Source organism: Nesoenas mayeri (assembly GCF_963082525.1).
Source record: "Nesoenas mayeri genome assembly, chromosome: 21".
Taxonomy (NCBI): domain Eukaryota; kingdom Metazoa; phylum Chordata; class Aves; order Columbiformes; family Columbidae; genus Nesoenas; species Nesoenas mayeri.
In genome coordinates, this window is record NC_137571.1 from 4,466,290 (window position 1) to 4,483,727 (window position 17,438).

The following is a 17,438-nucleotide window of genomic DNA, read 5'->3' on the forward strand; positions in this document are numbered from 1 at the left end:
GAAGGCAGAAGCATCCCAGGAGTGTGGTCTGGCTGTGCCACAGTGCCACGGGCTCCCACTGCACCCCCAGCATGGGCACCCTCTGCAGCCACGTCCCCGCAAAGGCAGACTCGGTTCAAGTAACAGGGCGAGGGACACGGCTGGAGGGGACCGGGCGATACCACGGCTGTTCCCGCATCCCGGCAGGATCCGTCCCACTGCCTCTGCGCTCAGTCCATGTTGGTGCTGGCCGACCTGGAGATGTTGAGGGTCTGGGCAGAGATCGAGATGTCCTCGTGGTCCACGGGGCTGTGGTAGTCGGAGGTGATGTCGGGCTCGTGCGGGGGCACCTGCACGGCGGCCAGGCTGAAGGAGTTGACGGAGCCTTTGCGCAGGCACTGGGAGTAGAGGCCGAGCAGCAGGTCCAGCTTGTGCTCGATGGACTGCACCTGTGAGGTGGGCAGGGTGAGCCCGGCGCTCCCGCAGGGAGGGGACACGGGGGTCCCAGCTCCCCCCATCCTGCAGGCACACTGACATGGTCCCCAGCGGTGTCCCCTCCTGACCTGTCTCTCCACTTTGACCACGCGCCCCATCATGCTGAGCTCGTCCACCAGCTCCGTCTCCAGCGCCGGTTTCTCCCCCTTCTCCCGTGTCTTCTTGTCTGTGGCAAGGCCCCCCCTGCCCACAATCTGGTCCACGCTGGCAGGGAGGGAGGGGACACAGCGCATCACTCCCAGGGGACCAGAGGGTATGTGAGACCACAAGGGATGGGGACGGGCTCCTGGGACATGTCCCACCCATCGCGATGGCCCAGCGCTCCTCCCACTAGTGATGGGAGACCAAGAGGATCCCCGAGCTCCCTGCCCCCCAAATTTGGGGCAGCTCACCGCATCTGAAGGCTCTTGATCCTGCCCAGCATGTCGAGGTGACCGGCCGAGTACTGTTCGATGACATCCTTGACATCGTAGGGACGCAAGGTCTCCTTGAACTTCCTCTTGGCCACCAGGAACTTGAGGATCCTGCAGGGACACCGGACTGGCTGCAGGACACTGGGGAGGGCTGGGGGCTCCACACTTGGAGGGTGAGGGGGAGGGCACATGCAAAACAAAGTCACTGTCCCCATGCGGGGCTGAGCCACAAGCCATCCCTGCTCCCTGCGCACCTTGACCACCACCATGGGCTGGACCGGGGCTCTCTGGACATGTCCCCTTGTTGCCAAGGGCCAAGAGCTGTGCAGGAGCTGGGGACACTGGGGAACACTAGAGGGGACGGTCTCACCTGACAGCCCGGATGAGGGTCTTCACCGATGGCATGATGTCCTCGAAGGTCAGGTCACAGTGGGAGCCCTTCTCCTCGCCACTGTCCTCCGGTGGGCAGTCGGCTGTGGGTGCAAGAGCATGTGGGTGGCAGAGACCGAGGGCTGCCCCCCATGCCCCCCCAAAGCCCCCATAGCCCACCAGTGTGACCCCACAGCCGGGGTCCCCAGGGCTCACCCTCGACCGGGGTCCGTGGCTTGAGCCTGAGGGACGCACGGAAGCGGGTCCGGTCATTGAAGCTCCAGCTCTTCTGCACCTTGGTGGGGCTGGAGGCCTCGGGGATGTCCTCAGTGCTGGGGGAGCGGTGCAGGGGGGGCCCCAGCTGCTGCCGGCCCCGGCTGCTCAGCCGGATGCGGTCCTTGATGCCCATCTTGTTGCTGCAAGGGACAAGGGGACAGGTGGTGTCAGAGGTGTGCGGGCACCGGGGGACAGGGATGGGGATGAGGGAGAGCAGATCCCACTGCGGGCACACAATGTGCCCATCACAGCGGGGGTGAGGATGGGGGGCTGTGCTGAGCCCACAGAGAGCCCCCAGCACGCGATGGGCACAAGCTCAGGTGCCAGCCAGGCCAGGAGCAGCTCCAGGGTTACTCCTTTAAACACCTTTTTTTTACCCCAAAAGCAGAGAAAAGAGGAGACAGGGAGAGGATGGAGAGACAGGCACGACACAAAGCACAGTCACCAGCAACCAGCCCTGTGGGGAGCAGCGCTGCTCCTGTCCTGTCCCCGCTGTCACAGGGGGTCCTGGGGCACCCGGCCAGGCCCCTTCATCCTCCTCCTCTTCCTCCTCCGGGCTGCACCACCAAATTGAGGCTCTGCTTGGGTGGGGAGCGGAGCAGCCCCCCTCCTGCCCTAACACCAGCTCTGCTCCCGAAACCAGCCACCCCGCTGGGCTGTGGGGGACAACAGGCGTCATTTATGTAGGACCTACACAAAACCACCATCTGGTGCTGCCTCTCGTGTGAGGTGGGACCACAAGCACACCCTGAGACGTGCAAGGAGGCCAAGCAGACGCACAGCACCGCGAGCAGAGGAAGCGGCGAACACGGAGCAAACCTCACACCTGGTGCACAACAGGTGTGCAGGGACACCCCCGGATTCCCAGCCAGGAGTTGTGGGACAAGGTGGGGACACAGGCAGGACACAGGGCTCCCAGCTCCCCCCATGGTTGCTGGTGAGCTGGTTCCATGCAGGCAGAGCTGCCACAAGCCCCCAGCAGTTGGTGGCACAGGGAAGGGGAACACCTGGGGGGTTCCAGACTGCAGGACAGACATGCCATGGGGTTTATCCAAGTGCCGCGGTTTGCCATCGCTGGACGCGGCAATCCTGGCACAACCAAGGGACTGGGCTCATCCATGCTGCACGCAGGGGGAAACTGAGGCAGTGGAGGGGCAGTGGGGGCAGCCAGCTCAGCCCAGGCCATGCACGGACCCCCGTGCCCTGCACAAGGACCATCCTTTGAGCTCCATCCCCTCCGCCTACCCCCGACCCCCTCTGCCCCACGGGCACCATGCACCCCACCGCTCCCCAGCCTGTGGCTGCCCGGCGCAGGCAGCGGGACAGGCAGGCAGGGGGACGGGCAGGCAGCGGCCGCAGTACCTCCGTCTCCACGTGCCCCACGTCCGCAAGAGCCTCCTCTTACCACTAAAGATCTGGCTGAAGGGTCAGGGCAGAGACACAGGAGAAAAGCAGAGTTAGCCCAGGGCTGGGAGGGAGCGGAACATCCCAGGTGACTGCGTCCCCGACCCCCCTGGCCACGCTGGCACCCCAGCCCATGGGCACAGGGTCCCTGCCCGCTGCCGGTGAGCATCGCCCGCTGCACCGGACCTGGGCTCCCCCTCCGCTGTAGGGGCAAGAAGCACAAGCAAAGTTGTTTGTGTAGGTCCTGCATAAACACTAATGCCTGTCTGGCCAACAAAAGTCCGGTTTCTCAGTGGCAAAACTCTGCAAAAAAAGTGATTTGGTAACAGCACGTGCATACCCTTGTCCCCACGGACCCTTGTCCCCTGCGGGAGGACAGGACAGGACAGGCAGCAGCCACGGCTGGGTGGAAACGTTACCTGAGGCGTAAGCACTTGTGGGGCTGCACGTCCTCCTCCTTCCAGCTTGGGGGTGGATGGGGGGGCAGAAAAGGTTTGGGGGGCAGAAAAGGTGTGGGGGAGATCAGGGGGATGGAGAGGAGGAGGGTGAGCAGGAGAGGGGAGGAAAGAGAGAAGATGAGATGTTATGAGGTGATGCTCGCAGAGGAGATGGGGGAGGCTCGGCCCGCCCCGGGTGGGATGGCCGGGGGGTCACAGTCCCTCTCATGCCAGGTCCTGGCTGTTCACCAGGAGGAGCCCCCAAAGCCCGTACTCACCTCAAGGCACACAGGGGGAGCAGGTCCCCCCCAGCCCCATAGCAGGGCAGCCGCAGCCCCACAGCTCAGCGCATCCCCACGTCACACCAGAGCTCCCACAGCTCTGTGTCCAGCTCCACAGGGGAAACTGAGGCACAACACCACTGCCTCTCCACGCCTAACCCTGATGCTGTCCCACAGCCCTGCACCATGCCGATGTCCTGCATGGCACACTGGCATCTCCGGGATGCTCTTCACCTGGAGGGGACCAGGGACACAAGCAGCTGCCACCAGCAGTGTGGCAGCCGTGAACCCTCATCTCTTCTTGTCGGTGCAGGGGCAGCTTGGCATCGCTGCTCCCCACTGCTGTGGGCACATGAAGCCCATCTCAGACTGGGGGAAGCGGGTTTTGCTCCTCGCCTGGCTCTGCAGCAGGGCCACGCAGCCCCACCGGCATGCAGAATTGCCATCACAGGATCATTTCTGGCCACACTTTGTCCCCCTGTGCAAGGTCCTGGTGCCGCGGCCACATCGAGAAGGGCAGAAAGGTGGAGCTGAATGTTGCAAGAGGCTTCACAACAGTACAAGAGCTCAGAGTCCGTCCACGGTGACGGGCACCGCGGTGGCACCACAGGCAGACAGACGAGCAGAGGACAGCGGACAGAGGGAACATGGGGCCGTGGGGCTGCACCCTCCTACCTGTCCCCTGGACAAGCCGCAGGGCTGATGCTTTTCTGGCCAGGGGTGAAGGAGTGATAAGGCGGTGGGGCTCCGTCGGGGAATTTTTTCACCTCTGAATTCCTAAATCCTCCGTTGCGGACTCGGTGCAAATGCTCAAACATTAGGACCAGCTCTCTGAGGTTGGGGTTAAATAAAAACATGGAGAAATTAAACTTTCCAAAGCAAACGAGATGAGCAAACCAAGGCTGAGCAGAGCTGGGTCCTCCTCTGTGCAAAGCAAAGCAAAACCAGAGCAAAATAAGGAAAAACAAGAAGCAAAAAACAGCGATTTCTTTCAAGATGGTTTCTTAACAGCTCTGACTTGGTGCTGCCGACCTGGGGGTGACAGTGCTGGGAGGGGGACACTGGGAGAGGGTCCTACAGAGCTTGGGTACAAGCGGAGGGGTTGGACCCCTGTGCCCATCCCAGCTCCCCGCTGCTGGACAAACAGCTCCTGGCACAGCAGGAGGGGCCACAGAGCCCCCCGCGATGTCCCCGCTGGGATTGCCCAATGCAATGATGCTCGGGAAGCCACATCTCAGGGACCAGAGGGACTCGCTGCCTCGGCTGTTAAGAGCCCTGTCTTTGAAAAAATAAAGAGTGAAAGGGAACAGTGAATTTGTCGTTGCAAAGAAACACGGGGCCACAGCGGGGTCAGGACGCACAGGCAGGGACAGGCAGGGCACTGGCAGGTCCTGCTCCTGGGACAGGGACCGAAGGGCAGACACCAGCGTGTTCAGCGTGATGGGAAAACAAGGGGTATCTGGAAAAGCTTCAGAGAGTCCTTGATCCATCCATGGTGGCAACATCGCAGAGGCCACAGGAGGGGACAGTGTGGCAAGGAGGGGGCACAGGGCTCCCCTCCAGACTCCCTGGCTCCATCTGCTCTGCTGCGCTCGGAGCTCCCAGATGGCTGTGGCTCCATTGCCCCCGGCCACGAAGTCCCCACGGCCGGTGCCACCATCCTCTCCCCGCGGCAGTGCTGGAGGAAGGCTATGGATGTGTGGGATGAGTGCTGGGGATGGTGAGGATGGAGGAGGGTGCTGGGTGTTCGGCAGACGCTGTGCCCCAGTGTTCCGGTGCTGAACATGGTGTCCATGCTGCTCGGCCTCACCGAGCCATTGGTGGCTTCACATCGTGGCAGGGGCTGCCCCTGTCACTTGCCACTCTGGGACCCCACAGGGACTCACAGGAACCCCGCAGCCCCCACCCTGCCTACCTGAAGGCGGGCAGGAGGCTGTCATAGTAACACCAGGTAGCCGTCAGGTACAGCCGGCTGCCGTCTGTAGAGTACAAGCGCCAGGCAGCCTGTATGGGAGCAAGAGCCCATGGGCAGTGGGGTCTGAGATCAGCGAGACCCCCTGTCGACTCCTCCATCCCCTTGGGCAGAGCCAAAGGAACCAGCTGCCAGGTTTGGGGTTGGCATTTGGGTCCTGCCTGCAGCAGGCAGGGACAGGCAGAGCCCATGGGGGGACATGCCCATGATGGGATGCACCAGCCCCGCGCTACCTGGATCAGGTTGGCTGCTGGAGTTCGTCTCTTCTCAAAGTGCTTCTGCCGATGCTGCTCCTGCACTTTGAGGGCGAAGCCAGAGCCCAGGATCCCCTGGGGACAGCAGGGGACAGGATCTGTGGGTGCCAGCCACACCACCACCACCAGCCAGGGCACCCTAATGCCTCAGGGGTGGATTTTTCCCCTTTCTCCCCGATTCCTGCAGGGTAGGAGGCGCAGGGACCCTCTCCCCATCCTACTCACTGCGGGCAGCGCGAAGAAGGAGACGCCGAGCAGGGCGAAGCCGGCCGCCAGCATCCGTCCCAGCCACGTCTGCGGCGTCTTGTCCCCGTAGCCGATGGTGGTGAGGGTGACCTGCCCGGGGGCAGAGCAGGGGGAGGCCTGGAGGGAGCTCCCCCCCTCCTCGTCCCCTCCCGGGGCTGGGGGGCCGTGGCGGCCGAGCTTACCGTGCCCCACCACAGGGAGTCGGCGTAGGTGGCAAATTGGGCGTTCGCATCCTTCTCAGCCAGGTAGACGAGGAAGGAGGCGAAGATGAGCACCAAGAAGCCGATGTACCAGGCGGTGATGAGCTCCTGCCGGGGCGGGGGTGGTGAGAGGGGCTCAGGGAGGTGTTGGGGGGGCTGTGGTGGGACCCCACGCCCTCACCTTGCTGTGGGCATAGACAACGGAGCCCAGCAGCTTCCAGGTGCCGCCGCGCCGGTCCATGCGCACCATGCGCAGGATCTGCAGGAAACGCATGCTGCGCAGCGCCGAGGTGGCGAAGATGTTGCCCTGGGTGCCGGCGGCGATGACGGCCACCGAGGCGATGAAGACGATGAAATCTAAGGGATGGTGAGGGTCAGGGGTGCATGGGTGACACCGCAAGTCCCCAAATCCCTGTGCTGCCCCACAGTACCTATAACGCAGAAGGGCTTCCTGGCAAAGCGGAACCGTCCCCGCCAGCCCCGGTAGCGGCAGCAGCAGCCGGCCGCCCAGACGCGGATGATGTACTCCATGCCGAACACCACGATCATGACAAACTCCTGCCAGGGGAGAACAGGGGGGACAGGAGGGTGAGATGGGGAAGGGGCTCAACTCTGGCCTTGGGGGTGCAAAATGACATATTCATGTTGAGGAGGGTGTAGAGGGGACATGGTGTCCCCCCCAAGGCCCTGACACAGCCCTGGTCGGAGCCATCCCGGGGGAATCAGGGCAGCGAGATGGGAGCCGCAGCCGTTGAGCCCGTGTGAGCATCCCGGCTCTCCTACCTGCGCCAAGCTCCCACCGAGCTGGGTCCTTTTCCTCCGCCGTCAGCATTGTCCTCCTACCTCCCGCACAAACAAGCCCCCGTTTTGCTTACTCGTGGGAAAGTCAAAAGGACCTTCCCAATTTAGTCTCCATCACTCGGAAGAACTCCAGCGTCAGCTCTTTCTGACAGTTTGGGGGAAAGTTGCCTATTTTAGCCCCTCCTGCCTTGCCTTTTCTAGTGTTTATGCCTCTCTGCTCCACGGAGGTCTGGCTGTGGTGTCGGGCCACCCCAAGCATGGGGACACTAACAGCAGCGTGGCCACCCTGCAGCTTCTCCCCGATGTGGAGAAGCTGCCATCGTTAACACCAATGATCAATAACAAAATTCGGGATGGGGAAGTGGTTGGAGGGGTTTTGTCCATGACTTGTCCAAGTCTCTTGGGGTGCAATGTGGGGAGGAGGAGTCCAAGCAACCTCCCACTTACCAGGATAAAGAGGCACTGGTTGGCCAGTTTCTGGTGCTCCTGGATGGTGGAGAAGACCGACAGCACCAGGCAGCTGAAGACGAGGAGGAATCTGGAACGAGAACGTGTCAGCGCAGGGATCAGGGCCGGCCAGGGGGAGCCCAGCCCGCAGCGCTGACCCCGCTTGCAGCCTGTCCCCCCCAGCTGAGACCTCGGTGGCCGTGGCTGAGCCACCAGGGACATGGTTTGCCCCTAGATGGTGGCATGGAGCAGTTCGGGAGCCCAGGAGCCGCTGCCCATGGATGCAGAGACAGGGCTGTGCCTGAACTCTGCCACAGCACCGCGATGCACCTCCCTGGTCCAGGGCACCGAGCCCATGGCAGGACCCTTGGGAAAACCACCGCTAATTACAGACGGGGAGGGAGAGGGGGTGTCCCGCACCCCTGCTGCTGCAGAAGAGGGAGCAGAGCTTCTCCTGACTATCCCCAGCATCACTGACGCTGTGGGGACCTGCCAGGGACATGGGGACACCCGGGAACAGACAACTGCGAGAAGAGTTACCAGGGAGCTGCTCTGGGGCTCTGTCCTCCAGAGCCGCGTTAAGACACGAGGGGCTTTGGCCCATTTAAAATAAGAAGGGGGGAAAAAAAAATAGATTCTGAAGCTGAAGCAAATCAAACTCCAAAAATACATTTTTTCCCCTGATCCAGCGATTCTAAAAATGGAAAGCAGAGGGCTTGTGCCACCGGCCCACGTGATGGTGTGCAAAGGGCCGTCACTTCGCCGGAGTCGCGTCCATAATGCCATGGGGGGCTCCAGGCACCAAACCCAACCCGTATGGGACAATGCTGTGTCCCCTGTGGGACCACCCAGCCAAGGGGACACGATTCGGAGACTGAGTACTGGGGGTGTGGGGAGCCTGGGGACACATGCACACCCCAAACCCAAAGTGTGTGCCTCTGCAAACCTGGGCAGGGCTGAGGGGGCCCTGTGCCCACACAGTGGGGCAAGGGGGTGCCACCCAGCTCAAATCCCAGCCTCCAGGGGACAGGCAGGTCCCCTTCCCCAAAAACGCTGCAAGAGGAAATTAGAGATGGGACTGATGGCAGAGAAACCCCAAGGAACAAGAGAAGAGAGAGCTGGAGTGACACACCACGTGCCAGCTCCAGCACTGGCGGGTGTCGCAGTCCCGACACCGTCCTGCACTCCCCAGCTGCAAAGCAGAAGGCTGGAGCCAGTTCTTTCTCCCTCTGAATTATTAATCAAGCCCCTTTCCTCCAGCACAGCAGTTCTGCCGTTAACTCCTCCGGCAGCCGATGGCACAGGCGATGGCACAGGTGATGGCACAAGCGATGGCACAGGTGATGGCACAAGCGATGGCACAGGCGATGGCACAGGCGATGGCACAGGCGGGGAGCACTGAGCCAGTCACCGTCCCCCGGTCACAGCGTTTGGTCCGAGGAGCAAAACAAGAGCTGGCTGAGCAGCCCAGGGCAGAGCCTTTCTGCTTCGTGCACCATCAGCAATAAAGCTTATACAATCAGGATTTAGCAGGCAATTACACGGGCAGCGGAGCACAAAGCAGAAGGGAAGGCAGAAATCTCCCAGCCTGCAAAGATTTGTGCCTCTCGTCCTGGACGGGGAGCGGGGAGGGGGGGTCTCTGGTGGCTGAGGACACGCGGCTCCCACGGGGACACGCTGTGGGTGGCAGCGAGTCACGGTGCCTTTGCACCAAGCCGGAGCCTCACTTGTCACCTGTCCCCACAGCAGCACCAGGAGCAATGGGGCTGGTTGGTAAAGCCGTGTCACAGGGGGGGTGATGGAAACCCACACCCCCAGGGTACAAACACCTCCTGCCCAGATCCCCCCAGCATCCCATGGGACTTGGGGAAGGATTCGGGCATGCGAGGCCCCACGGGGGGGCTGGCAAAGAAACTCGCTGGGAACACATCACCTGCTAGGAATTAACTTGTAAAGCCTGGCAAACGCCCCGGCTGCGCCTAAGCGGCTTAGGGAAAGGGTCAGGTGCCTGAAGGCATCTCGGGGAGCCAGGAACGGGCCGTGTCCCCCCCCTTGTCCCCCGCCGGGGCTGAAGTGCTGCTCTCAGCAGCTCTGCCCTGCACCGAGGGCTCGGCTGACCTCTCCATCCAACACCGCGCAGTGCTGGGCTCCCCCTCCCCAATTCACTGCTCTGCCCACCCACCAAGAAGGGGAAGAGAAATATTAAAAAGAGCTCTGCCAAGAAAAAAGGAGATGGGGCAGGGAGGGGGGGACGGGAGCCTCGCTGCCTCCCTGCTCCCCTTCATCCCAGGGGACGGCAGGAGCAGATGCTGCTGTTGCTGAGCCGGTGCATCAGCTCTCCCCAATAAACCTTCCACTGCCCCCAAGGGCTCCTGCTGCCCCCGCACATGTCCCCGCACAGGAGGGGACACGGGGATGGGACCCCTCCGGGTGTTCTCACCTCTGCAGGAGCAACGCCTGTCTGCAGGATCACTCCTCCCCAAAACAATAATTAAAACCTGGCGGGGGTCCGGGCTGGAGAAGGCGAATCTCCTCACATTAATCTTCATTAGAGCGCACTTTGCCATATGCTGCTGCCCGCACGGGCAGCGCGGTGCCGCGGAGGAACAGGTGAGCCGGGAAAGCTGCTGAGCACAAGGGAACCGGGCCAGGTCAGCCCGGGCTGGCGAGGAGAAACACCGGGCATGGGGGCACCAGCCAGCACCCAGCACCCAGCCATACACCCCTGGGGAAACGGGCTACACACCGGGCCAGCCTGGGCAAAGCTGTGCTGCAGCACCCGGTGCCGAGGGGACAGGGATGCTCAGCCAGGCTGCACCCCCAGCCCCGGCAAGGGACCATTGTCCAGGCTGGGGATTTGGGGGTGACGCTGGGCACCCCCAGACCCCGCTTCGCTCTCTCCCTGCAAGCAAGCCCCGAGGCGGGGGCACAGGCGGGGTCAGGGAGGTTTGTGCTGACAGCCCGGCAATAACTCAGCGGAAGGAAAACACCACGCGCCACAGGATAAACAGCTCAGGGACGAGCGAGCAAACAGCTCCTGGCAAAGGGCACAGCTCCCGTCACAGCTCCGGCGGGTCCCCACGGCATGGGCTGTCCCACCGCGGGAAAGGGCTGTTTGGGTCAAAACTGCCCAAGTTCAGCTCCAGTGGGGACAAGAACAGGGATGGGGACCATATTTCGCTCTCCAGCCTCCCCAGCCCTGGAGGTTCAGCTCCGCGCGCACCGTCTGCAGCTGTATAAACAGCGTGTCTTATAAATCCCCCGTCCCTCGCCCCGGCAGCCCTTCAGGAGAGGTGGAGCGGGCAGCCTGGCTGCTTCGGGGGATATAAATAACCGGGGCATAGTGTGGCTGTTTGCACCCGTAACCATGGCAGGGTCCAACCCGCGCCGCGCTCCTGCCCACGCCACAGAGAGGAGCAGCACAAAATCACCGAGCATCTCCCCCACGATCACCTGGCCACCCCACCTTTGTGTTTTGGTGAGCAAAACCTGCAGCTGGCATCACCCATCACCCTCGCACTGCCCGTCTGCACCCCCACGTCACCCACCGCCCCGCGGTCCCCATGGGGAGCCCGGTCACAAGGCTCCCGCGGACGGTGCCAAGACGCTCACACGGAGCGGCCGAGATAGTTTTGCTCTTGAATCATTCTGGCAAGGAGCTGGCTGAAGGGGGGGGACAAAAAACCAGCGTGTTTGCAGATGCCCAATGGGCTTTGCACCCCAGGAGAGGGATCGGGGGCACCCCCACCCTCCAGCACCCTGGTACTCCGCAGGGGACAGGGACACAAGTGGCCCCAAAAGGTCAGGTCAGACTGAGACCCCAACATCTTGCATGGGCAGCAGAAGCACCCAGAGGCAGAGGGGCAGGTTTGGGCACTCGCTCAGCCCCACTCTGACCCCCACTGCTTGGAGGGATCAATAAGCTGCAGGCACCCAAACTGGCACCTCCTGCTCTGGGCTGGGGGATGTGATCGGAGCAGCAAGAGGGGAGAGGAGAAAATAAATAAATAAAGAAAAGAAAAATCAATGCACAGTTTCATGTTGCGCCAAAGTTGCTTAATTTTATGCCCTGGTGACACCGCATCGGGCTGGGGAAACTGCTGTGCCGGCTCCTCTCCCCACTGGCATTGCCCCCAAATGCAGCTCCCATTTCAAGCCCAGGCAAGGTGAGCGAGGCAGCCCCACTGCCCGAAGGGCACAGCATCCCCGGCCCCTTTTATTTTGGCCACCTGAGCGCAGGATTTGGGTTCGACAGTCACCAAACCAGCCACTGCAGGAGATGCCAGGGCCAGCAAGTTAAAAGCACAGAGCATAATACAAGAGATTTCTACTGAACTGGCAGCGCTGGCATCAAGCAGGGGATGAAGGAATTTCTCTGCAAACCCTTTGGGGCTCCAGCCCATCAAACAGCCCTGGGGGGATTGGCAGAAGCCTGGGCTGGGGCTGCTGCGGGCACTCAACACGGTGGCAAATCCCTGGTGTGGTGAGGAAAGGGCTTTTCCGCTTGCCAAGCGGTGACGGAGGGATGCGGCAAGACGGAGGGATGCGGGAGGGGTGGCAGAGCCCCCCTGCCCACCACAGTCCTCCCTGGGACAGGACCCGAGCACAGAGAAGCTGCGGGATGGTTGGGCTGCCAGCAGCCTGGTCCCCAGCCAGGAGCTGGCCGGAGCGCGGGGGACCCGCCAGGCACTGCCCCGCACCCATCACCCCCCCATGGTGCTGCCCCGAGCCAGCGGGGATTCCCCAGGGCCCCGAGCCCAGCCCGCGCCTGGCATCGCTCACCCGGTGCCGAGCTGGCTCGGGGACTGTCCCAGGGCTCTGGCGGGAGCTGCCACCCCTCTGTCCCGCCGCAGCGTACATGGGGACCCAACGGCACCAAATGCTGGGGCTGGGGGATGCCTGCCCAGGGCACCCTCTGAGCATTGCGTTGCCAACTCCTCCACGTTCCAGGCACAGGGTGACACTTCACAAGGTAAATAAAATCCCAGCGACTCAACAGCACCTGGGTGAGATGCTGCGGTGGGGGGACACACATCCCACTGGCCCAGAGGTCAGTGCTACAGGCAGGGGGCTGCGGGTTTTCCCTGGTGCTGCTGGCTCAGTCTTCCCTAATTTGCTCCAGGTCAAACTGTTCTTTATTCAAGCATTCCTCTAGGAAAAGGAAAAGTGCTGAGCTGAGCTGCTGGTGCACCCAGCAGTTTCATAACCACCCAGACCAGCTCCCAGAGCCCCGCTTCCAGCAGGGCAGCAGCTCCCAGAGCTCCTGGCCGTATGCTGGTGGATGGGGAGGAACAGCTTGAACTGGAAACCCCCGCAGTGCAGCTCAGGGCTGGAGGAGACCCCTTTTGGGGCAGCCCCCTACCTGGCAGCAGTGCCTGTGTCCCAGCACAAGCGCAGAGCAGCAGCTCTGCCCAGCACCGCAGAGCAAAAGGCACCAACTGGGGATGAGAACAGCCTTTCCGCTTGCTTAAGAGGTGGAGATTGGAAAAAAAGAAGCTTTTATTTGCTTTCTGGCTGTAAAGTCTTTAGGTTAACGCTCTGGTCACACTCCCAGATTTGCTCTGTAAGCTCCAAAAACTCTCATTTCGAGAGGGAAAGGCAGAGCTTTGCAAGCCGGCCAAGCCCAAGCGTGTGCTTCCACAGCCCCGATGGAGGTGATGGGGCTGGCAAGACAACACTGCACACCTCACCCTGCTTTACACCAGCTTGCACCCCCCTGTCACGCTCGGGGGCTGCAGAGACGGTACAGCCACCAAACCACCCTGCAAGGTGCAGCAGCACCAGCCCAGCCCGGAGCTGAGCTATTTGGGATCAATTTGCCACCAGAAAGAGACTGAACTTGTCCAATAAGTGGTACCAGCTCAGCCCAGCTACGTGTTCCCAGACACTAAATCGCTCTGGGGAGGGAAGCGCTTCGCTTCTCAGCGGGTATTTCCATTTTAGCAGTTTCCAGGGCTGTCTCGCAGCCAGGCTGCCTGGGGGGAGCGCACAGGCGTGACTCAGAGCACAGGTCCTGTCACCAGCGCTTGGGTCACCTTGGGCCACGGGCTCCATCTTCCCCATGCCTCGGTCTCCCCCAAAGCACGTGTAACACCTTCCTCCTCTTTTTGTTAAAAAACATAGTCCTCAGCTTTTGAGGCGCACAAATAATTCCTGAGAACAGAGGTGACTGCAGCACCACCAGCATTTACAGGAAAGGTTTCACAGTTGTCCACACCTTGCATCTTCCCGCACGCTTTTGGGGTGTCCCCAGCAGGACTGCAGCGTACCTCAGCTTTCAAACTAAGTGAGCAAGCAAACACAAATCCTCCCCATCCTGTTAAATGCTTAAGGTGTTTTGGTCCTGCTATTGACTCCCCATTGGGTCCATCCTCAGCAGATGAGCCTGCAAGAGCCCCGCGCTCCCTGGCAGAGCTGTGTCACCATCCCCGCTGCTCCCCCTGTGCAAAAGCCATGTCCCAGAGGTGACAGGAGCTGGACACAGTTGGGGAGGCAGAGGAGGGACCCAGGGCTTGTTGGGGTCTGCAAGGGATGCTGTTCGGTCCAGTGTGGTTGTTTCCAGGCCGACACATGCAGGTCAGGAGGGAGAACTGGTGGAGGATGCTCGGGCACACGCATCTCGGCCATGAGATGAGCAGTGGCATCTGTTTTCCGGAGCCCAGCGAGTACCTAAACAAAAAAGTCAGATCCCCCTTCCTAGTAGGAGGTTTCGGCTGCTGTCATTATTAATTCCTTGCAGGAAAAGCTCTTTCCAGGGTGGTATTTGCAAACGTAGGTATTATTGCTGAAGCAGACTGCGGAGGTGTCGGCAAGCGTTACAAATGGGTCCCGGGCTCCTCTCCTGGCTCCCTGGGGAGCTCAGGTGCCCTCTTATCTACTGACAAATTCATCCTGCCACCTCAATCTGCTAACTTAGGCAAGACCCACTTTCCTGCCTCCTAACGAGCTCCAGCTCGCACACCCCGCTAACGACTCCGCACCGTGTTATCGCTCCTGAATGCAGAGGGAGAGGCAGTTTTTGGGCTCATGGGTCTGTGGAGCACGGTGCACACACCAAGCAGAGGGGGAAACCACCTTCTTCTCCATGGCAATGGCTGGGACCACTGGTGTCCCGACAGTGTCCCAGCAGCGCAGCCAGAGCAGGGTGGGGGTCCTGAGCCAGAACAACCCCCAGCACGGAGCTCCCTTCTCTGCCCACAGCCTCCGGGTGCGTCACCAGCACCGCAGCTCTGCAGCTCCATGACAGCCCCCCGAGAAAACAACCCCAGTTTTTGTGAATTCGTTACTTGGCCCTGAGAAGATTCTGCTTCAGAAAAGCCAACGAATTCCCAGGTCCGGCAAGGAAAGCCGGAGTAGCACCGCACAACCCGCGAAACCGCATTGAGCCAGGGTAGGTAGCAGACGCTCTCCTGCGAGCACCCCGGCTTCATCTCTGGAGAGGGATGTTCTAGTGCCGGAGACCAACAGCAGCCATGACCCCAGAATGGGCACAGCTCTCGGGGTACAGTTGTCACCGCCAGCTTGCAGCTTTTAACCAGGGACAAGAAACCCGTCCCCTGCTTTCCCCCATCCCACTGGGCACAGCTGCAGGGATGCTGGGCTGGGAGCGCTGCTGCATCCCAACACTGCTACAGGTACCCCAGGGGACCTGCCCTGTCACCCCTTCAGGGGACTCCCCGCCTCTGAGGCTCCCCACAGGTTCGGTGACACCAGCCGGGGACACATGCAGCAAGGAGACAGCGGCAGGGCAGGACGGTGACCGTTTGGGTGCCACCAGGAAGGGGCTCTCTGTATCCGGGCCATCGCGGAGAGCGAGTCCCGGTCCCCTGGGGACCCGCTCACCTCCTCGCACCGGAGCCGCAGCCCCCGGCCCAGCCGGTACCGGAGCCCCCAGAGCGCAGCTCCCACCGCCCGGCCCCGCTGCCGGGCCGTACCGGGCACCGCCGGCGCGTCCCCGTTCGCCAAACGCTCCCGGAAAAACTTCTCCGGAGGAGCCCGGGGAACCGGTGCCGGGACTCGCTCGCAGGGACGGCTGCCCCCGGCTCCTCGTTACTCCGAGCGGGCACCGGCAGCGCCGGGACCCGCCGTCCCACCGGGACCAGCAGCGGCAGGAGCAGCCCCGGGGCGGTGGGACGCTGCAGCCGGTAGCCGCCCCGCTCCCCCCGTGACGCTGGTACTCACATGAAGACATGGTAGACGAAGGCCCACCCGCGGGGCCGCTCCAGCACGTTGTACAGACAGTTCTGCAGGCGGCGGCGGCAGCAGCGCTGGGGCCCGGCGGGGCGGGCGGCGGTCCCGGGGCGCGGTGCCGCCAGCAGCGCCCGGTGGCGGGGCGGGGGGGTCCCGCCGGGCGGCCCCGTGCCCTCGGTGCGCACCCCCGTCAGCGCCGCCGCCCGCAGCTCCCCGCCGCCCGCCGCCGCCCCGGCCATGGCCACCGCCCCGCTCAGGCCGCCGCCCGCCGCATGGCCCCGCCGGACCCCCGCTCCGGCTCCGCTGGACGGCTCCGCACCGCCCCCGAGCAGCCCGGGGCCGCTCCCCGGTGCCACCTGCCTTTAGCTGCCCGCCGCCGCCGGGCCCTCCCCCGCCGCCGCCCCGCCGGGACAGGCCCGCCCCGCCGTACCTGGCACCCGCCCCCGGGGCTCCGGCGGGACGGGCACGACGGGCAGGGGGTGGCAGCAGCCCCGGGGGCTCCTCCGCTGTCACCCCCAGCCCGGCTGAAGGGACCTTTCCTCGCGGAGTCCTTGGGGACCTCCTGCTGCCCACAGCATCGGGCAGTGTCCTGGCCATGGGGCGTGGAGCATCCCAAACCGTGGGGTGTGGAGCATCCTGTGAGCGAGCATCCCAAACCATGGAGTGTGGAGCATCCCAAACCACAGGGCACGGAGCATCCCTCTAGCGAGCATCCTAAACCATGGGGTGTGGAGCATCCATCTAGTGAGCATCCCAAACCATGGGGTGTGGAGCATCCATCTAGTGAGCATCCCAAACCATGGGGTGTGGAGCATCCCACAGTGAGCATCCCAAAACATGGGATGTAGAGCATCCCAAGCTGCCAAGTACCAAGCACCCTGTGAGTGAACATCCCAAACCACACAGTATCAAGCACCGTAGGCTACCAAGCATGGAGTATCTCTGGAGGGAGCACCTCTGGAGCCAGTGTCCCTGGCCACCAGGCATGGAGCATCCCAGACACGAGCTTCCCAAGCTAGCCAGCATCAAACCTCCCCGGCTGCCTGGCAGCGAGCACCCTGGGTCAGAGCATCCCCTCTTCCTTTGCTCTTGGCCCAGGAATTACTGAAGGCACTGAGGATTAGAGGGACAATAAATACCTACAGAGAGACTTCTTGTTGCTTGGGAATGTCCTTGTCCTCCCCTCCCAGGCCAGGAGTTCGACTGGTGCCCGTTCCCCCTGGTCCCTGCAGCAGCACAGCTCACCTGGACCTCCCCAGCCTCTGCAGGCTCAGCTACAAGCCTGGCCCCGGTGTGTTTCCCAGCCAACACCCACAGCTATTTGCTCATTTGCCTTATTCCCCTCAGCTCCACACAACCTCCCACTAACAGTTTGGGAAACTGAGGCACCCCCTTTCCAAGCAAGCTGGGGCAGAGAAACCCCGTCCCAGCTGCAACCACATGTTCTCTGCCCCTTTGTACAAGTCGAGTCCCTCCACCCCACACGGCTGCCCCAGGGCCTGTGCTCCGGGAGAGGAGAGCAAGTTAAAGGCTCGCTCAGTGAATTATTTAACGTGGTGTTTGGAGATCCTGGCGCTGGCACGGGCCCTTGTGAGCACTGCGGTATTTTGGTAGGTCTCGGGAAACACATACAATAAATAGGCAGTTTTATTTACTTGAGCACAGGGGAAATGA

The 17,438-nt window shown here is 62.2% G+C and overlaps 1 protein-coding gene across 1 annotated transcript; it reads right to left on the minus strand.

Moving 5' to 3' along the window:
* Positions 1-209: 209 nt before the first annotated feature.
* KCNQ4 (potassium voltage-gated channel subfamily Q member 4) lies at positions 210-16,003 on the minus strand (the record flags this gene model as incomplete). The annotated part of the gene is made up of 14 exons (XM_080357731.1): positions 210-428; positions 543-678; positions 867-998; positions 1,258-1,360; positions 1,473-1,672; positions 4,330-4,485; positions 5,570-5,658; positions 5,860-5,955; positions 6,106-6,216; positions 6,309-6,434; positions 6,508-6,683; positions 6,758-6,884; positions 7,575-7,665; positions 15,756-16,003. The coding sequence occupies 14 exons, from the start codon at positions 16,001-16,003 to the stop codon at positions 210-212; spliced, it is 2,010 nt and encodes a 669-aa protein (XP_080213857.1).
* Positions 16,004-17,438: the final 1,435 nt, after the last annotated feature.